Raw genomic sequence first — 21,101 nt, 5'->3', positions numbered from 1 at the left:
GTATAATTTTATTTTATTTTTTTTTATTTTTTTATTATTTCGAGCGCTTTTCTCGGCTTTGAAATATCAAGCTACCACACTATACTTGTTATACACTGTGCACAATATGTGAAGTCACAGTTTATGCATGCATATGAACCTAAAACATATAACAGTGCTGATACACACTGCATGAAACACTGTATCCCACAATGCAATGCACTTAATGCATCCTTCTATTTCCATTGTGATAAACAAACTTGGTAAACACGCAAGTTTGTAGATCATACTTTTAAAAGATTTGGAAAATGCAAAATATGTTTAGAAATCAGGCTTTACTCACTGAATTAAACATGCTGCATGATGTGGTCATGTGACAATATTTGAAACATTTATCAATGCATTCAGCATACTGTTTCTGCAAACTTTCAAAAATTATTAGTAAAAACATTCAGGTCTGGTTGAGAAAAAGTTTGTTTCTGAAGAAGATTTAAATGTTATTAACTATTACATCAATGCATATGTGCTGTTATGTTTGTCCAGACGTTACACCATGAATATAATCATGTTGTTTGTTAATGACGGAGACATTTATTTAAAGTGACATTTGTCATAATTGCTCATGATGTCATCAAAACACTTCTCTTTGATCCAGGATGAAATAGTAACTATTTTAGGAGCCTAATATAATAATAACTATGTTTGTGCTGGATATTATGATCTGATGCTTTTTATTTCTGCATGTTTGACGCCGTCTTCTTCTGTGGTTTTGTTTCTGCAGTGGTGGAGAAAGTCAAACCATTCAGTGTTTACTGCAAGAATACTGCGGGGGAAAACAGTGACTTCAAAACAACCATTTGACCTCAATATGGGTCACGAGGAAAAGGTCTGTCATGGTTTACAGCTCTTACGTCAGTGTTTTAGCTTGAATCAAAGCTTGTTTGCTTTTTCACAATCTACAGTAAATTCTATTTGCAAGTGAGTCACGATATTTGTTCTTAGTGAGAAAAAAGATTTAACCACACTTTCAAACCACGAGTGCTTAAAAGATCAAAAACAAAGATAAATATATGAGTGTTTTGATATGATAGACATGTGAGCTGATATTAGTACGCAAGACAAAACATCCACAAATCTCACACTGTAACAGTCCTCAGAAGTTCCTCAGAAAAAAAGGTACAAAAGCTGTCACTGGGGCGGTACCTTTGCAAAAGGTACACCTTTTAGGTACGAATATGTACACTTTAGGTACTGATATGTTCTCTTTAGGTACTAATATGTTCACTACTAATATGTATCTTTAAGGTACCAGTATGGACTCTTTACAAAGGTATGACTTTTGAAAAGGTACCGCCCCAGTGACATCTTTTGTACCTTTTTTTCTAAAAGTGTATCTAATGTCACATGGATGTTTGTTCTCTCCCAAGGATCTCCATTCAATCCTCCATGATTCTGGAAATAGAAGACTTTTTTGTCTTTTTTTTTTTTTGAGTATTACAAAAATGCAACTTGAGGACTTGGTGCTCAACTTTTTTTTTATTATATTCACAAAACTGTGCAGTTTACATTTTCAACTTTTTCTCTCACCATTGACAATACAAAATATATAAACATTTTTTCTATCCAATGTCTCTCTAAAAAATGTTTTTAACTTAATAATAATAACAATTAAAATATAGCAATATATTAACTACAGGTCTCTGGATGGAGTGAATGTTGCTTGTTTATTTATTTGCATGTTTGTTTTTAAAATATTGTTATTTCTCTTCTCCACCAACCTAAAATTTTACTTATTTCAGATATGCTATGATATATATTTTTTATATTTTTACATTTTTTACAAGTTTTCTGTTCTCTGTTTTTGTCATTTTGATTAGTTTTTATTAGATTAAGTTTAAAAAACAAAAATGTTTATATAGTTTTCATTTTTAGTTATTTAATACTCTAACTTTAAACGATAATAAGAAAAGTATTTTTTATATTTTAATTTCATATTTTACTATATTATTTTTATTTTTTTTATCTTCTAAGTTTTTTTATTTTATCATATTTTGTATTAACTGTTTCATTTAATATTTTATTTTTAATATTTCAGTTAATATATATTTTTTTACCTTTCAAGTAATGACATTTTTAAGATTTTACTTTTAAAAGTAAATTTAGTATTTAATATTATATAATTAAATGTTTGATTTGATGAGATCTTGTTTTAATATTTCAGTAAATATTTATTCTATTTGATCTTATTTTTATAATTTTATTTTTAAAACATAATGAAAAGGTTTTAGTTTTAGTTAACGGTTAAAAACCTTGTTAACTATGTTCCAGTTTTTCCTGTAATGTAAGGTTAGGATTGTTTTGCCATTCCTTTGACATTCTGGGTCACAATGTAAGACCTCTTAGACTTTGAATTCAATATAATAATCAAGTCGCAAGAATAAACCCAGCATGCATTTAAGACTCAATAAAACCTGCATGTTTTTTCTCTGACCAGCTTGTGTCTATTTATGTCCTGTGTTTGATGCAGCTTGGCATCGCGGGGAAAGTATTTCAGCTCATGAAAAGCTCAAGCAGCCACAACAGAAAACAGACGATTGCAGGATGCAGAGAAAACTCTTAAATGTTCAGGTCAAGAGGTCTACTGTTTGTCGACTGAACACGAGCTCAGTTATATTTTTGCACGGTGCACAAGATCAAATTATAAAGTATGCAAGTATGATTCAAAATGAATGTTTTTAAAATTATAAAGCGCTGTTACGGTGTATTATACAAGGTAATTTCATTCCACACACACACACACACACACACACACACACACACACACACACACACATATATATATATATATATATATATATATATATATATATATATATATATACAGTACAGACCAAAAGTTTGGAAACATTACTATTTTTAATGTTTTTGAAAGAAGTTTCTTCTGCTCATCAAGCCTGCATTTATTTGATCAAAAATACAGAAAAAACAGTAATATTGTGATATATTATTACAATTTAAAATAATTGTTTTTAAATGTATTATACTTTAAATGATCATTTATTTCTGTGATGCGAAGCTGAATTTTTAGGATCATTATCACATGATCCTTTAGAAATCATTCTAATATGATGATTCATTATCAAAGTTGGAAACAGTTCTGCTGCTTAATATTTTTTCAGATCATTTGATACTTTTTTACGGATACTTTGATGAATAAAAAAAAGAAGCTATGTTTTAAAAATATAAATATTTTGTAATAACAATATACACTACTGGTCAGCAATGTGGGGTCAGTAATTTTTTTTTTCTTCTTTTTAAATAAAATCAATACATTTATTCACCAAGGATGTGTTAAATTGATAAAAAGTGATAGGAAAGAAAATATATTATTATAATATATATTATAATTTTTTGTTTTTTTTTATAAATGCAGTTTGATCCTTTTATTGATCAAATATATTAGACAGCAGAACTGTTTCCAACACTCATAATAAATCAGAATATTAGAATGATTTCTAAATGATCATGCGATCAACTTGATGTTACATGTACATTTTTTTTTTTAAGTATATTCAAATAGAAAACTATAATTTTAAGTTGTAATAATATTTCACAATATTAATGTTTTTTCTGTATTTTTGATCAAGTAAATGCAGGCTTGATGAGCAGAAGAAACTTCTTTCAAAAACATAAAAAATAGTAATTTTTATATATATTACTATTACTATTTTTAATGTTTTTGAACTGAAAAAAAAAATGCATATATATATATATATATATATATATATATATATATATATATATATATATATATATATATATATATATATATATATATATATATATATATATATATATATGCATTTTACATCTAACAATGATGTCCTGTTTAGCTTACATTAAAACAGAACATGTTTTATTTTTACAAAGATATAGGCTATGTATAAGAGACAGTCAGTTCATTATTCAATCTGTGTGAATAGGTTACATGTGTGGCCAAAAGAAATTGTGTCTAATGATGCCAAATAAAAACAATGCCTGTAAATGCATGATACAGTAGATCTTTTGTACCCCAGCGAGTCATTTTAACTTCTTTTCCCTCATGATTATGGTTATCTGTGTTGTTTACTTGGTTCCAGTCAGGTCAGCATCAGCAAGGAGATGGAGAAACTACTAGGTAGTCGCACATGGCTATTTTGGTGCATGTTAGTTCACTTGGTTTCATTTAAAAACACTTTGTCATATAACTTAGATCCAATAACAGTAATTAGACGCAAAATGCACATTCCTGGCTGTGTGCCGAGCTGCATTGCAGTTTTCTGGATCTGTTGAGTCCCCTTCAGTCGAGACTGAAGGACAGTCGGCTCTAAGCAGTGAAACTGTGATGGACAAACAGGATCGAGGGAGGGAACCTCACCGGTTCTTGGAAAGCAGCACAGCTAGTGTATGACTAACAATGGATTAGGAGGGAACAATAAACCAGAGTTTGTTGAATTGACTGAATCATCCTGTCACGACAAGAGGGGTTGCCAGATCTGCTTGAAGTATTCAAACCGATACCAAAAACTCAACACAAACCAAAGAAAGACAGTGATTTCAGATTAAACATATTTATTTATTTATTTATTTTTATTATTTAGCATTTATTGATATATATATATATATATATATATATATATATATATATATGTATATATATATATATATATGTATATATATATATATATATATATATATATATATATATATATATAAAAGAAAAAAAAATTAAAGACTTAACCTGATCAACATTGTTGCCAGGTGCAGCCTAAATGCTACACATTTCAACTGTGGCAGGACATGTGGGTTTCTCGAATAATATATATTAACGTACTTGGCAATAAAGCTCTTTCTAACTTTTGACTGATTTCTGATTTCTGGGCACTCTTTGCCATATAATGGAACTCAATGGGGACTAAAGCTTTCAAGCTCAAAATTTCAAAAATGGCTCCTTAAAATAGCATAAAAGTACCTATCTGAAAGCTTTTTTGTGATTAGCAAAATCTTTTTTTTTTCTGAAAAACCATTCAAATAATAGACGTGAAACATTTTTCACAATTATCTAAAACTATCTAGCGTGTGTGCGCGATTGTGTGTGTGTGTGTGTGTGTGTGTGTGTGTATATATATATATATATATATATATATATATATATATATATATATATATATATACTGTGTTTTTTTTTTTTTTGATGACCATTTTTCAGTGTGTTCCATCGAAGAAAGAAATTCATATGATTCAGATTTATTTAAATTATTTATTATTAATTATGATTTTTTTAAAATTCAAATCCGGCGGGAAAATACGTGATCTGGCAACCCCAACGGTCAAAACCCCGCGACCCTCCTCCTCTCCGCTGGATGCCGCTGCTGTCCGATAAAGAGACCCCTCCCATAGAATTGCAAAAACCTGCCCAAAGGGTGTGTTTTAAGAGCGCTACGTATATTTGCTCTGCATCACGCACTGCAGACATGGAAAAAGCAGCCGGTGTGTGTGAAACATTTAGTGTTCGCGCTAAATGACATCGTATAAGTTCTTTAAGGAGCACTGAGGAGCTCGCGTGACGCTGCCGCGAATTCAGCAAAGTCATCCGTAGTTCAAGCGACTTTTCCTCGTCGTCTGGATCGGGACAGCACTGCAGGTTCCGATGTTACTAGAAGATAAAAACGACCAATATTAGGAAAACATGATTTGAGGACTGACTGTTATCGATTAGGAGTGTCTTGAGGTTGTCATTGAGTGTCCTTTTATCACGCGGTTTCTGAGGTGATGATGATGATGATGGACCTTACAGTGTTATGAACGCCTTCAGCGAATCTCCTCAGAGTTAAGCGTGGATACCCGCTTAAATTTCCGGCTTTATATGCAGGTATATACACATTTATTTGTCTATATATCCTGGTTTGCAGTGTCTTCACCTGGAGAGTGCTTTACTCAAGCCAGGAACCCAAAAGCCTTTCAGAATTCAGAGGTCAGAAAATGATCCAGGGGTTAACGTTACCCAGTAGATTAAAACCAGAGCTAGTTAAAAAACTGACAGACTTGTTCAGATAATATCGTGTATCTGGAGAGACTTGCTTGCTCTTGATCTTCTATCATGGAGCTGAAGATGTTCATCCTGGTCTTGGGGCTCCTGGTGGGCTCCGGCTCTCCAGACATTGGCCCCAATCAGGGGAAGTGCTCCGACAGTCTGGACCCCGGGCCCCAGGATCAAGGGAACCACACTCTCACTCCTCAGTCCAAGAAGAACTTCCCGGTTCTGTCTTTTGGTTACGATCATGTAAGGCTCCCCTTTGAGATCTCTTTATGGGTTCTGCTGGCTTCACTCATGAAACTGGGTGAGTATGTTTATATTATGCACGTATGCATTATTGTATTCAGTGACAGTTATCTATTTATCTAACACACATATTTAGTCTACACCTCAAATTTGTACATAATGCACATAAGTTGTACATACAAAACTGTCTATTGTAGTATAACTGCACATACAATTGTCAATTCATATATTGTTATTCCTTGCTTGTTTGTATTTTTTATTCTTTTATTATGTGTTTTTGTTCTGTCGCTGTCATTCTGTTGCACTGTGGAGCTTCTTTCACGAAAACAAAAAATATCTATCTATCTATCTATCTGACTGATAGTACACATACATTATAATATAAAAAATAATATGGTATAATAGCGTTTATTTCCATCTTCAGTGGCTTTTTCATATTTTGTGTGATCAACTATGCGATGGTATTTAAAACCTAAATCGATAAAATATTTTTGACGTGTAATATACTGTATTAAAATATAATGTTATGTATTATTTGGTGTACGTTATCTTATGTGTGAGTTATATCACTAAATGCATTTAATGTGATTAAATCTTTGACCCAGAGAGAGACCTTTAAATTAAGCTCTTCCCAAAATATTCAGTTTCACGCGGTGATGAAGTTGCACAGTCATCAGAACAGTTTTTGGTGTTGATGTCAGCATAAAGTCTGGTCCAGTTTGCAGTTTATCTGGACAAGAACTGTCTGTTTATTCCGGAAGACTGACATGTAAAGTGACCAATGGAATGCCTGGCAGCTGTGCAGCGTCAGCCAATCAGCTCTTGTATTTTAGGCGTGCATCATGGCATTGAGAATAGAACAGTGGTAACCTGAGAATCCTCCATGCTTGCTGTTGATGATACCCAACAGTGTCAATTAGACGCCTGACGTACTTGCTAATTACAGTACATACTGACCGGAGAGTACTGACTGCACCGGGCCGGTGTAATTAAACGCTTAGTGGGACAATGAAGCATTGTTTTGATAAGATGTGGGTGTTATATGGTGTATTAAATCATGTTATACATATTGAGTGGGTTATGAGGCGGATAGTGCATAATGTGACGATTGTTGTCAGTGGAAACAGAGAATGGTGAAGTTTTGGGGAAATACAGCAGACGTGTGATGCAAAAAGAGAGGAGGATGTTGGAGACGAGGGTAGATGAGTTGCACACTTTCTTCTCATTTCAGTTTATTAGCTGTGACTGTTCTAGTTTTCTGACTGCTGAGTCTGAAGCCGTCTGCTTGTTGTTTTGTTGACAGCTCAATTCTCATTCCCAGCAGGAGTGTAAATTCATTGTCAGTTCAAAATTGTTTGATTTTCTTTCTGCTCAACGTTAAAATGATGTTTCTTTTCTGTCATTTACTTCCCTCTTGTGTTGTACTCTGGGATTTATTTATTTATTCTGAAAAATCTTCACCCGGATCTTTTCTGTGCGACAGTTAGCTCATCTGTCATTCATAAATTAGTCCAGAAGACTTATGCACTATATAAATGTTCTGAAGTCAAATGTAAGTTATTATTTGCTAAGTTTTTTACATGCCCTGGCAGCATTTTCAGTGGCTGTTAAAGCTAAAAATTTTTATTTTAAAGCTTTAGTTCAGCCACAAATTCAGTTCATTTATCCGTCAGTTGTTATCCCAAACCTTTATGGTATTTATTTATGCATGTATGCAATGCATGGATTTTAATCTTAATAATCTTCATCCAGATTTTTTCTGGACTGCTCATAGCATGTCAATCATAAATTAGTCCAGAAGTCTTATGAGCAAAAATATTACATATAATGAAATCTCTAAAGTCTTAGGTTTATGTGAGGGTGAAACACAAATGTAAGTAATTATTAACTTGCAAGATTTTTACCTAGCAGTATTACACTTGCAAATGTGACAAATATTTTTTCTGAGCAACGGTGCATAGCAAACACAGCTGTCAATAATAAATTAGTCCTCAAAACTCATGCACTACAATATTATATTATAAACCTTATGAAGTCATACTATAGGTTTATTTGAGGAAGATACATTTAGTTCTTATTCCCTTTTAAGTTTTTGGCTCGTCCTTGTGATTGTTCACTTGCTTTAAGAGCTTTTTTTATTTGACATTATTTATTGATTAATTAATACATCAGTCCTAATCCCTTTGACTCTGCGACTGAATGATGTTTTTGGTTTGGCTTTGTCTGATTGTTTTTATCAAATCCTCTGCATGTACTGGTTGTCTGGTCTCTCACGCTGTGTTCAGTCTGGCTCCTCTGCTGGTTGACATTATCATTGTCATTCACAGTGTTTACATCTCATCTGTCCAAATGAATTGGCGCCTCTGCCAGGGTTAAGCATTAATGTTTCAGACTCCGTTCATTATTAATAAATGCTCATCATGGGGAATGAGTGCCAAGTCTCACAGCCTGAAGACGGCGAGAAGTAGTTCATACAGTAGGGCTCATTTATAGCTAAGCAAACAGATACAGATACATGGAGTTAATCCAAATACATCAGAACAGTTTGAATGAAGTGTTGTCAGATGGGTTCAGATTTCATTAATTGCTCTGGTGATGTTTGTGGTGTTGTTTGGGAGAGCAGTAATTCAGGTTTCAGCTCCACAAGAGATCATGTGGAAATCTTCAACTTTAATAACTGGGAAAGCAGCCACTTATACCATTATGCTGAAAATGTGCCCGTTAAATGCATTAGTGGACCAAACACAATTTCTTTGATGAATGCATTTAGTGAAAGCTTCCAATGAATATATCATTTATTTAAGCCTGGGTTTTCCAAACTAATGGATTTAAGGGGATAATTAGTTGATGAAAAGCTAATATTTCATTAAATCCTAAAAACAGAATACATATTTAATTAATTAATTGATAAATGATAATAATAAAGAACTAATAGAAATAAAAAAAGTCATTTTAAAATCAAAATTTAACTCCAATAAACATTTCATTTGTTTATAAGCATGTGACTATGTGAGATAATGGTGAACATGTGAATGTTATCTTAAAATATTTACTTGAAGTCCCCCTGAGATTTAACGTCAAAGGGGTTTGGCTAAATTAAAAATAAAATAAAATAATTAAAAAATCCCTGCCATATTTTAACACGGCACTGTTGTAGCTAAAGTATTTAAATATTGTCTGTAAATATCAGATGAAAAAATAAGTCAACATATTTACAAATAAACATCTCAGAATTCAGCTGTCACTTTGTTATCTGACTTATTTGTCCACTGTTTATTCTATCCTTTCTCTCCTTTAATTGATTCATTACATGCTACCTCTAAACTGTTCTGTGTGAACTAATCTCCCATGACCTCAGAGTGTGAAACTGGTTTAGGCTGTTGTGTAATGTCTGCTTGAATCAGTGTTTTGATCAGACCACTCGTTAGTTTGATCCGCTGATTAGCGCTCTGAGAGATTACAGCACATCCGCTTCTCTTTCAGAGCAAACAGAGGGTGAAGAGGACAGCAAACATCCAAATCATCTGGTCTCTAAATGCTTTCATTATCCTTTTCAGATCTTTTAGATTCTGTTGGGCCAGTTGCACTTGTAGCTCATGCATATGCATGCAGAGGTGCTGAATTTTTATTATACAAATGTTAGCCATCTGTTGATGGGTGATCAGCTGATGTTGGTCAGGACTTGTTGATTAGTAGTTTGTGTTTACTCTTATCAGTATTAATGGAAACCAATTATTTGAACCTTGCTGGCAGACACTCAAGATTTGACCTTTGCCCTTCACGGTTTCCACATAATCAGAAATGTTTCTTGAGCAAGTTGAGCTGTAAATCATCATATTAGAATGATTTCTGAAATCATGTGACACTGAAGACTGAAGGAATCATGTTGAAAATTCAGCGTTAATTCACAGGAATAAATTACATTTGACAGTATATTCAAATAGAAATCAGTTGTTTCAAATTTTAAGAATTTGTCACAATATGTAAGATTTTTACAGTTTTGTTTTTCGTTTTTTTAATCAAATAAATACAGCCCTGGTGAGCATAAGTATACATGTTTTTTTCTCTGCTAAGGCTGTGGAGTTAATCGAATGCAATTCTTCTGCGATTATGAACGTGATGTTGTGTAGCTTGTGAGCGGAGAACATGAGCACGTGATTGAGATTAGCACCTGCTTTACTGATGAGATGCACATGACAATCGCATGCATTTAATTGCACAGCCCTATGCTCTGCAAACCCACATTTTTCATTTTTATTTAGAAAATGATTACACATTTTTCTCTGCTAGTTTCTATCCTAGTAACAGTTGTTGTCAGTGATAAAAACATGCAGATTAGTCACCTGGCAGCCAGTCCCAGTCTCTCACTGAGATGATGCTGTTTTTTTTCCTCGACAGGCTGTTCACTTGTGGCCAGGATCAATGTGACTCATTGGCACAGCCGTTACGAACACCTTTAGTGACCCTGTAATCAGAGGAGCGTAGCATGTGAATGAGAGCTGACTGCTGCTGCGTCTCTTTTGCATTTCTTGCCTGTTTACCCCTCAGATTTACATGCCAGATGTTTGCTTAGCCTGTTCCATCTGCCAAGCCAGAAATGTAACTCACTGATCCAACATCTATAGACTCAACTCAATGAAAAATAAAATAGAAAAGCCTTATTGCTTTGAAGTTTTAAATGCAGATGCATGCAGCTCTAATACGTGAGTTAATGATAAAGCAAAATGGCATATTTCTACCCATGCACACTATATATCAACCCAGCCTTAGACCTTTAGAGGAGTCCTGGTGCAGACAGAGAGATCCGACATGCCCCCGAGCTCTCTGGAGGTTTCTCGTCCCTCGTCTCCTGCCAGGCTGCTCTCATTATCACACTCCCCACGGGCAGCCGTGTGTTTCACTGCAGCTGAATGCCTGGCGACGAGAGCAGTCTGCAGATTTCACCGTGCCCTTGAGAGCGTTCTCCGTGAATCTGCAGCAGCGATACCCACTAACGAGGGTTTTCTGTCCGGAATAAAGAGGTCGGCTGAGGACGGTTGTATAGATAGATTCTGTTCAATTGGAAAAGTAATTGGAAAGTCTTTGTAGGTGAAACTGGCACTGTAAAAGTTTCACTTGAATCAAGAAAATAAAAATAAAATGTATTTTTGATGTGCCACGTTAGATAATGTTAATTTAAAATATTTAATTATATTATTTTATTTTATTTATTTAAATGCTTAAAATATGCATCATTATTCACTTTAATATTTTTGAATGTGGCATTCAACCACAAAAGTAATTATTAAAATAGCTGCTATTAACATTTCCACAGTTTAACTAACTTGAACTTGCCAGATTTTTAATTTGGTGAATGCATACTGTTTGAAAAATTAATATGATCACAATGTAAAAATATATTTTCACAGTTGCATGTAAAACAAAGATTATTGGAGTAGCACGTTCTACAAGAAATGTCTTTCGACTACTACTACTATTATTATTATATTACTAGTCTCACAAAGCTGGTCAGAAACATGTCTAGATCATATTTCATGCTACGGTCTACTTGCTTTAAAAACATAATGTTAGTTTTTATTAACATTAGGATTTTTTGAGCCCCCCCAATTCTCATTATTGTAATGCAAGAAATCTCACAATTCCTCACTGTAATATAGATAAAATGCATGTTTTTAATTTATGCATATTTAAATAAAAAATATGGACGTACAGTAAGAAGAATCACCATCATTAAGAATAATAGGAATCAGATAATATATAAAATAAAAAGTAAAAAATATTTGAAATTACAAAAACTATACAAAATGTAATGCATACTGTATAAACAAACAAACTTTACTGCAGTAATCCAGTAATGAAAATTTGCTTAGGAAATGTGTTTAATTCAATTTAATTATAAGGGGCTTGAAAATAAACTTTATACCTTCTCTATGTAGTTTTACTTTTGATTTTGAGGTTTGAGCATGTTTTCGTGAGATTCACTCATTGACACATATTTATATATTGAGCACTCTTGTTTTAATTGCCGACACACACACAACCTCGAGTGTGCTTTTACCTTGGTTATGAGGTTTTGTGTCATGCAAATCATTAACCGAAGTAAGCAAATCTTTGGGATTTCAGCAGAAACCAAACACAGAAACCTTGAATGTTTTGCTGTCAGGCTAAAGTGACTGACCTGCCCATGCGACACACTTTAACAGCAGCTCTGCAGTGAAGAATAGCCTGTTGTACAAGCAAACACCCTTTAGATAGCATGCTTCTGAAAGCCTGTCTATAGAAACATCTGTTTCTTTATCACTCTTACAAGTTAAAATGTAAAGAAGTCCTGTCCGCTGATACTGCGGTCTATATGTGCTACATGATACAGCAAAAATCTTCCCGCCACGAGCTGTATTTATCATTCTGTACGTGTCCATCGCTGCTGGTTTGCAGAGGCAGTCATGATGACTTTGCTGCTTGTAATTATGGGCTGTCAGGAGCGTTCGCTCTATCGCCGGCAGGTTATTGCAGTCTAATGTTTCCTAAAGGGCTTTTGTAAGTGGCATGGAAATGCTTATGAAATCACACATTTAGTGCTTAGTACAGTAGATTAGCATGCAAAAGATGCATTTTGAGTCTAGAGAGTTCTACAGAAGTACGTGAATGCAAATACTGCTACACCAGTCTGGTTTTGTGCTTCGTTCTGTTTTGAAATGTTTTAACAGCAATTCTAAATTTATTTTTATTTTTTTTGTATTGTTATAGTTGTATTTGTGTGTATGCATGCATTGTCTTCTTTAGATCAGACATTTTCTAGACATTTAGGAACTTCCCTGGATTTTTTTTAAGGGGGAGAGCAACAGAATAAAACAACAGCTCTCTTTGCTTTTGGTTGGATTGGTTGTATAATTAATTATTTGTGAAGCCAAAATGAGAAATGCTGTTTAAAGCTATCTTTTATTTATTTATTTATTTATTTATTTATTTATTTATTCCGCTTTCATGCTAGATTCAAAAAACCTGCTTTTTAATGTAAACAATCATCAAGACAAGTTTGAAGAGTAAAAATTTCGCTTGTGGTCTGCAGATCTGTTATGAACTAGTTACACTAGACAAATGATCTGGTCTCTTACGATGTTCAGTTTTATTGGGATTCAGTTACAGAATGGTTTACAGGTATAATGTTTTGTAGGTTTAGCGTGCTGTTCGTATGACCTTACGCTGATTCAGTCTGTATTGTTTTGTCCTGGATTGTGTAACAAGGGTGGTGGAGTATGCATTTATGTAAACAATTCATGATGCACAGACTCTGTCATCTGGAGTTCCTGATTATCAAGTGAAGGCCATTCTATCTACCACCGAGCCTTTATTGTTGCTGGGGAATTTAATCACTGCACTTTAAGATCTGTTCTCTCTTAATTCCACCACAATGTCTCCTGAACTACATGGGGACATAAAACATTTGACCACGGAAATACTAATGTGACTGATGCCTACAAAGTCACCCACCTCCCTCACCTGGGTCAGTCTGACCTCCTCTCTTTGTTCCCCAAGTATACCCCGGTCATCAAATGTGTGAAACCTTCAATGAGAACTGTTAAAATCTGGCTGGAAGGTGCTGACTCCACTCTACAACATCAATTCCAGCACACAGACTGGAGTGAGTTTGCTGCCCAGGTCAACACAAAATCTCAGATTAACATTGACACTCCTGGAGCACATCTACAGATGTTTGGGCAGAGTGACCACAAACACAAAAATTAAACATTTCCCCAATCAGAAGCCCTGGATGAACAGAGGTCCGCCTCCTGCTCAAAGCCAGAGACCGTGAGGCTTACATATCATCCAGAGCCAACCTGAAGAAGGGTATCTGCCTGCCCAAACTGGCCAGAGGAACACTTCAATTCAACCAACAACCAACAATCTGGAACTAAACACCCAGAAGACAAAGAAGATCATTATGAACTTCAGGCAGACTAGGAGTCATGAACACACACCCAAATACATCAACGGAGCGTGTGTCGAGTTTCAAGTTCCTTGGCAGTCCACATCTCTGATGACCTCACCTTGCCCCTTAACACCTACACCCCGGTCAGAAACACACAGCAGCACCTTTACTTCTTTTACAGAGCCTTAAGAAAGTTCACCTGAGTCCCAGGATCCTTGCTGAATTCTACCGCTGTACCATTGAGAGCATACTCACAAACTGCATTTCAGTGTGGTACAGCAGTTGCTCAGCATCTGACCGCAAGGCACTCCAGCGGGTGGTGAAAACTGCTCAACGGATCACCGGCATACAGTTAACATCCATCGAGAACATTTATCACAAGCGCTGTCTGGGCAGGGCAAGAAACCTCATCAAGGATGCCTCTCTCCCTAACCAAGGACTCTTCACCCTCCCTCCATCCTGCAGGTGTTACAGGAGCCTACGCTTTCACACACGAGAGCTTCTTCCCCGAGGCTGTGACACTTCTGACCGCCACACCACCAATCTAACCTGCTCCCCCTCTCTTACCACACTGGTCACAGTACTTTACATACATGTATTACACTACTCATATATTGCACAGACTGCACATTGTTCAAGATATTACACTGTAAACTGTCTAAAGTTGTTACTGTACAAAGCACCGTAAACTATTTCTATAAAAATATGATTGCACTATTGTTATTTTGCATAGAATACATTGTTTAACAATACTATTGCACACACATCCAACTGTATTTATTACCACTTACGTTGCTGCTGTTTATAATGTACATATAATCCCTACATTGCATTCCTATTTATATTCTGTACATACTCTGCTTAATACTGTGTATAGCAACTCCACTGTACATTGTGTAAATCATAGCTTCACTTACTCTGCACTCATATGTATATAAAACACTATATTCTTGCACTTCTGGTTAGATGCTAACTGCGTTTCATTAGCTCTGTACTTGTACTCTGCATAATGACAATAAAGTTGAATCTTATCTAATCTAATGTTTCTCAGTTCTTTATCTCAAGAAATTTGCCTCAAGAAAGTCAAACTGGTAGATGTCTAGTCTGAACTGATATTAAAAGAGGTTTGGAAACATCTCACATCTTTCTTTGAGGTATCATAGCAGTGAATATTCAGGCCAAAGATAAATAATGAGAAGCAGAAATGATTAGGCCATTGCCTCCTGATTCCCTGCTGCACCTTTTTCAAGACTTTCAGTTGTTTGTCATGTGACAGACACAAACTGAATATCGCTCACGATCTTTACTGTAACCGTGACTTGGTTATTTATTTATTTATTTACTTAGCCAAATTTAATTTAATTTAATTTAATTTACTTTGTATTTAATTTATTTTTTATAACCATATATATATATATATATATATATATATATTATAAAGCAGTACAAATTATAAAAGTTTTGTTTGTTAGTTATGTTGTTTTTAAGTTCAACTAAGCCCATTTTATTGTATTATTTTATTTTAATAAAATTATTTATTTATATATAAAAAAAAATGTTCAATAAGAAATGCCATATTTTACAAAATGACATGTTTTTAATCATCTGATTCATGCATGATACATTAATTTAATTTAATTTGCATTTTATATATATATATATATATATATATATATATATATAAAAACAAAGCAGAAATATTTTTTACAATTTAGTTTTTTAATTATGTTCTTCTTACGTGCAACTTAGCCCATTTTATTTTATAATTTTTTTATTTAATTTTTTTTGTAAATATTTTTTATTTATATTATAATAATAAAATGGTCAATTAGAAATATCATATTTCCCAGAATGGCATGTTTTTAATCATCTGATACATGCATGATACGTTATCATCAAAAAATCTTAATTTGTGTTCTGAAGGTGTAAAATGTCTGGTACGGCATGAGGAAGGGTAATTACTGACAGCATTTGCATTTTTGGGTGAACTAACCCTTTAATGTCACATTTCCCACGTGCATGTAGTTTCAATTTCACTGAACTTTGAGTTGAGGTTATTATAAACACCTTGTTAAAATTTTATTTGTTTTGTACTCATGTTTTTGTATCTTCATCAACACAGGTTTGTTTTAGTTAACATTATTAAAACTCTGTAAACCGTCATTGTTTTTGAGTATTGATAGCTCGAAGACCTGGAGGGTAAAACATCCATAGAACTACAGCATAAGCCTATCAATATCCCATCTGTTTCACAGCCACAAATATTTAGATCGACTCTCAAAATAATAAAACAAAGGTATGTGAACAAAATGCAAGTTATCTATATTAAGCACCTGCAACTATATTTCAATCATTAAACAGTGCAACAAACATTGTAAAAACACTTAAAGTGCCTTAATATATTTAAAACAGTAATATTAAAAGATCAAATTCAGTAATAATTATGTTAATAATGCATCGATTACATAAGCAAGCCGATGAGTCGGAATATGAATGAAATTCACTGAATGGTTCAGTGTTTTCCTTATAAAGGTAAATAAACCATTTAATGTGTAAATAAAATGTTATTCTCTTAAATTTTTTTAATAATAACCAAAAACGAACACTGGATCAGATAACTTTTACACGTTTTTTTTAAGTGAACATTTTGTGCAGACGTTTTAGATGCATTGCATAGTTCATCAATTTGCATACAGTTGTCTTAAAGTTACAGAACATTATTTTCATTAATTTCAAGGTTGTAAGGGCAAATAATGGCTGTTTCGGGGCAAGAAACCTTAATTAAAAGTGGACAGCTGGGAAAAAGATATTGCTAGAAAATGTACTTTCTGGGCCCTCTCATCCATCTTTTCTTATTTTGCTCTTCTCTCCAGCTATTAACTCTGTTCTCTTGCCACTTCAAGACACAAAGATGTTTAAAAAAGCAAGAACATGTGAAGTCAATGAGTTATTTAGATCACAGCTTGCATGAAGGCTTCATTTCTGTAGCAGTGAGATGTTGACATTTGTTCTGTCCTAACGAGTGTATTTAATTGGATGTGTTCAGTGTGTTTTGGCGCACTGAACGCAGGTAGCATGTTCACGCTGTTTTCTCGTCTCTCCACATGTCACCCTGGGCTCTGAATAATTCTGCTGGTGGCTCATTGTTGTCTGTTTGAGGGGACGGTGCCAACGTGAAGGTCAAAACACCTCACAATAGCTGAAGGATTCTGACTCTGTTGCTGTCAGTCCTTTGTGTATTTTTATACAACCCTGCTTTAGGGACTGCTCTTATCAGGGTAACCCTATCATGATATAATGTAGATCTTCTACTAAACCTTGTTTGTATTAAATAGCCATGTGGCAACTTTGATAATGCATGCAGTCAATTAAAATTGAAGTGCTTCGTTTTTTTTTTGTTTTTTTTATTATTATTATTATTTTATTTTTATTTTGATAATGCAGTGAAACAAAGCAGAAATTGTTTTTATTTATTTGTTTGGTTTATATATTATTATTTTAGTTATCCTAGTTTATTGTAGTTATTTGTTGTTGTTGTTTTTTTAAATAAGTGAAACCAAGCCAAATTATTTATTCAATTTTATGTCATTTTAATAATCGAGCTAAACTAAACTAAATTGATTTATTTATTCATTTAGGTTATGCCGTTTTTGATGTATTTGTATATTATATACTTTTTATAAACAAGTGAAACTAAAGTTGTTAATATTATTTTATTTATAATTCTTTTTTTTTTTTTTGATGATTTGTTTACTATATCATGTTCATAAACTAAGGAGAAGCTATTTATTTATTATATTTTGTTTCCAACAAGTGAAAATAAGGCAGAGAAGTCTGGAGTTATTTTATCATTTATTTTCTGTGATTCTGTTTTATTTTATTTTTTTATTTTAGTTTTTTTATGATTAGTGAAACCTAACAAGTGAATAATTCAATTAATAATTATGTTTTATTTTAATATCGATAATGCTGTGAAACTAAGAAGCTATTTTTATTTATTTCATTTGTTTTATAATTTTTTTTTATATTAATGTATGAATGTAACAAAACTGGTTTTTATTTATTACTACCTTTAAAAAGCATGTGCATATAGACAAATTAATACAAAACGGTTATTTGTATAAATTGATTGCTTGCATAATAAATATGCTGGTGAAAACACTGAGCTGCTTCTGAATGGCTGTCAGTGAGACACAGGCTTATTTCTTCCATTAATGTTGTAGCTACTGTACAGTGTTAACCAGCTAAATGTAGACCTCTGGAAAAACAGAAGACCGGGGCAATTACAGGAAGATCCATAACTCCCTGTGGTTTTAATTGAGCTCGTCTCCAGGGCCTGCTCTCTGCTGATGTTGTCATGTCACAGATCTGTGTATGTGGTTACGTAGATAATTGTAATGACTTTCTTCAGTTGAAATGAAGACGACATCAGTCTTTAAATATATTTCAGATGCATCACTGTTCCATAGACAGATTTCCTATCACCGGTCAATGGATTGAACTCCTTACATATCTTGTTCTTACTCTGTTGTGTGACTTTCCTTGAGTTAAGCTTGTGTTTATATCCTGAAAACAAGCTCTAACAAATGCGCGCAGACAGACCGCTTTACTGCCTTAAAAAAGCTTATGACAAACAAGAGACGATAGAATGGAAGTCAGACATGTAGAATTGTTTTCGGCTCTCAGGCAAACCGTTCAACTTGCATTAGGGCTAAAATGTGACCTTTCTTTCCTACAACAAGAGTGTGACCCTGTCGAGAGGCTGACACTTTTGACATCATTCTGCAGCTTTGTGATTCACAATTCCATGTATATTTTAATCCAAATATTAATTATTAATGTAAATAAATGGAAGCCAAACACCAAAGTGAGACCATAAACTGCATCAATCATCAGATTTACTGAATGTAAAGGGCTTATCTTTTGCTTCCAGCAGTTCACTTTTAAATTTTATGTTATTATTTTATTTTATTCTTTATTTTATCTGCTACATCCTCATGTTGGAAAATTATGATCAATATGGCATGTTTGCAAACGGTGTCAATACGCATCTGGCTCCACATTTAAAACAAGTGTAAATTCAGTCTAACTGCTTTGATAATTTCACTTGGATGAAAATTCCAAATACTTAAAAATGAATAAATCAGCTTATGTAACCAATGTAATACTTTAATAACTGACTAAAGTAATGCAGTTCCTTATTTACACAAAATAAACCAATCTTTCCTGTGAAATTCAGTAATTAAGTAAATTCTGTAAAAGTTGTAATCCCTGCTGAAAAACTAATAGAACCCCTCACAAAACACAGTAGATAATTTAATGGATTTAAGGGTTATAATGGGAATTATATTGGCTTTAATGTAAACTATAATGGTGTCTACTGATTTTTAATCGATTCTGTTGGTGGGACGTAATCTGACAGATGGAAATCAATAGAACAACAGTAAATCCTATTGGAATAACGCCCAAAACACACTACAAAAAGGAATTTTGAATGGTTTCTATCAGTATTAATTTTTTTTTTTTTTTTTTTTTTTTCAGCAGGGTACTGATACCCATTCTGTGCTGTTCACTATTGACAATATTAAGATGAAGCTTGATTTAGAAAATTAAAATCGCTAATCAAATCGTAATATCTGTCAAAAACAAAAATCACGGTAGCACTTTAGAATAATGCTTCTTTAGTTAATGTTAGTTAATGTATTAATTAACATGAACAATACATTTATCACTGTTTTTATTAATCTTTGTTAACGTTAGTTATTGAAAATACAGTTATTCATTGTTAGATCATGCTAATTCAGAGTGGATTAACTAATGTTAACAAGCACAACTTTTGATTTGATTAATGCATTAGTAAATGTTGAAATTAACATCCACTAAGATTAATAAATGCTGTTGAAGGACTGTTCTTGCTTAGATCATGTTAACTAAAGTACAGTAGTTAACTAACATTGACTAATGGACCATTATTTTAAAGTGTTACCAAAATCACAATTAGATTTTCCCCAAATTGCACAGCCCTAATCTATACAAAAGAAAAAAAAATTGTCGCAACCAAAAACATTTGGCCGTAACAACCGAAAATGATCAGTTATCAGTATATTTTTGGTTAAATTTGGAAAATTCTAGTAAAAAAAAAAAAAAAAGATTTTTATACTTATTGCAGTTGGTTGGTTAATTAGAGTAACCATTGGTTAATTGCAGTAACCAATGATTGCATCTTGAAACATCCGTGTTCCTCACGGTCTTTCAGGGTTCCACATGATGCCTCGCTTGTCCTCCATCGTGCCCGAGAGCTGTCTGCTGATCGTGGTGGGTCTTCTGGTCGGTGGACTCATGAAGCTGGTCGCCGAGGTCCCTCCAGTGCTGGAGTCCAAGATCTTCTTCCTGTACCTGCTGCCTCCCATCATCCTCGACGCCGGATACTTCATGCCCATACGGCAGTTCACTGAGAACCTGGGCACTATTCTGATGTTTGCAGTGGTGGGAACGCTCTGGAATGCCTTCTTCGTGGGTGGTCTGCTGTACGGTGTCTGCCAGTTTGAGGGCCATAGACTGGTGAACGTGGACCTCCTGTCGTGTTTGCTGTTCGGCTCCATCATCTCGGCTGTGGACCCCGTGGCCGTGCTGGCTGTGTTCGAGGAGATCCACATTAACGAGCTTCTCCACATCCTGGTGTTCGGAGAGTCTTTACTTAATGACGCCGTCACTGTGGTGAGTACACTAAGCTTATGGAAAAAAAAAAAAAAAGTATTTGTTTAGAAATGTGACCATAAGTCGCTGGGGTTTATCCGTAGCAATTTTTATTTTATGCCTAAAATCATTAGGATATTAAGTAAAGATCATGTTCCATGCAGATATTTTGTA

The 21,101-nt window shown here is 33.9% G+C and overlaps 1 protein-coding gene across 3 annotated transcripts in view; it reads left to right on the top strand.

Moving 5' to 3' along the window:
• Positions 1–5,378: 5,378 nt before the first annotated feature.
• LOC113115650 (sodium/hydrogen exchanger 1-like) overlaps positions 5,379–21,101 on the top strand; it is a 35,438-nt gene continuing 19,715 nt past the window's right edge. For 2 of the 3 annotated variants that reach the window (XR_003293922.1, XM_026283179.1), the window contains exons 1-2: positions 5,379–6,359; positions 20,488–20,948. Coding sequence is in view for 2 of the 3 variants with exons in the window: in XM_026283179.1 (XP_026138964.1) it covers positions 6,119–6,359; positions 20,488–20,948 (702 nt within the window). In the remaining variant the exon portion in view is untranslated. The remainder of the gene's footprint in view (positions 6,360–20,487; positions 20,949–21,101) is intronic. The other variant, XM_026283180.1, reaches the window with a different exon arrangement.

The sequence above is a fragment of the Carassius auratus genome, chromosome 16, assembly GCF_003368295.1.
Source record: "Carassius auratus strain Wakin chromosome 16, ASM336829v1, whole genome shotgun sequence".
Taxonomy (NCBI): domain Eukaryota; kingdom Metazoa; phylum Chordata; class Actinopteri; order Cypriniformes; family Cyprinidae; genus Carassius; species Carassius auratus.
The sequence above is the reverse complement of the archived record's forward strand: the minus strand, read 5'-3'. Positions and strand labels throughout refer to the sequence as shown.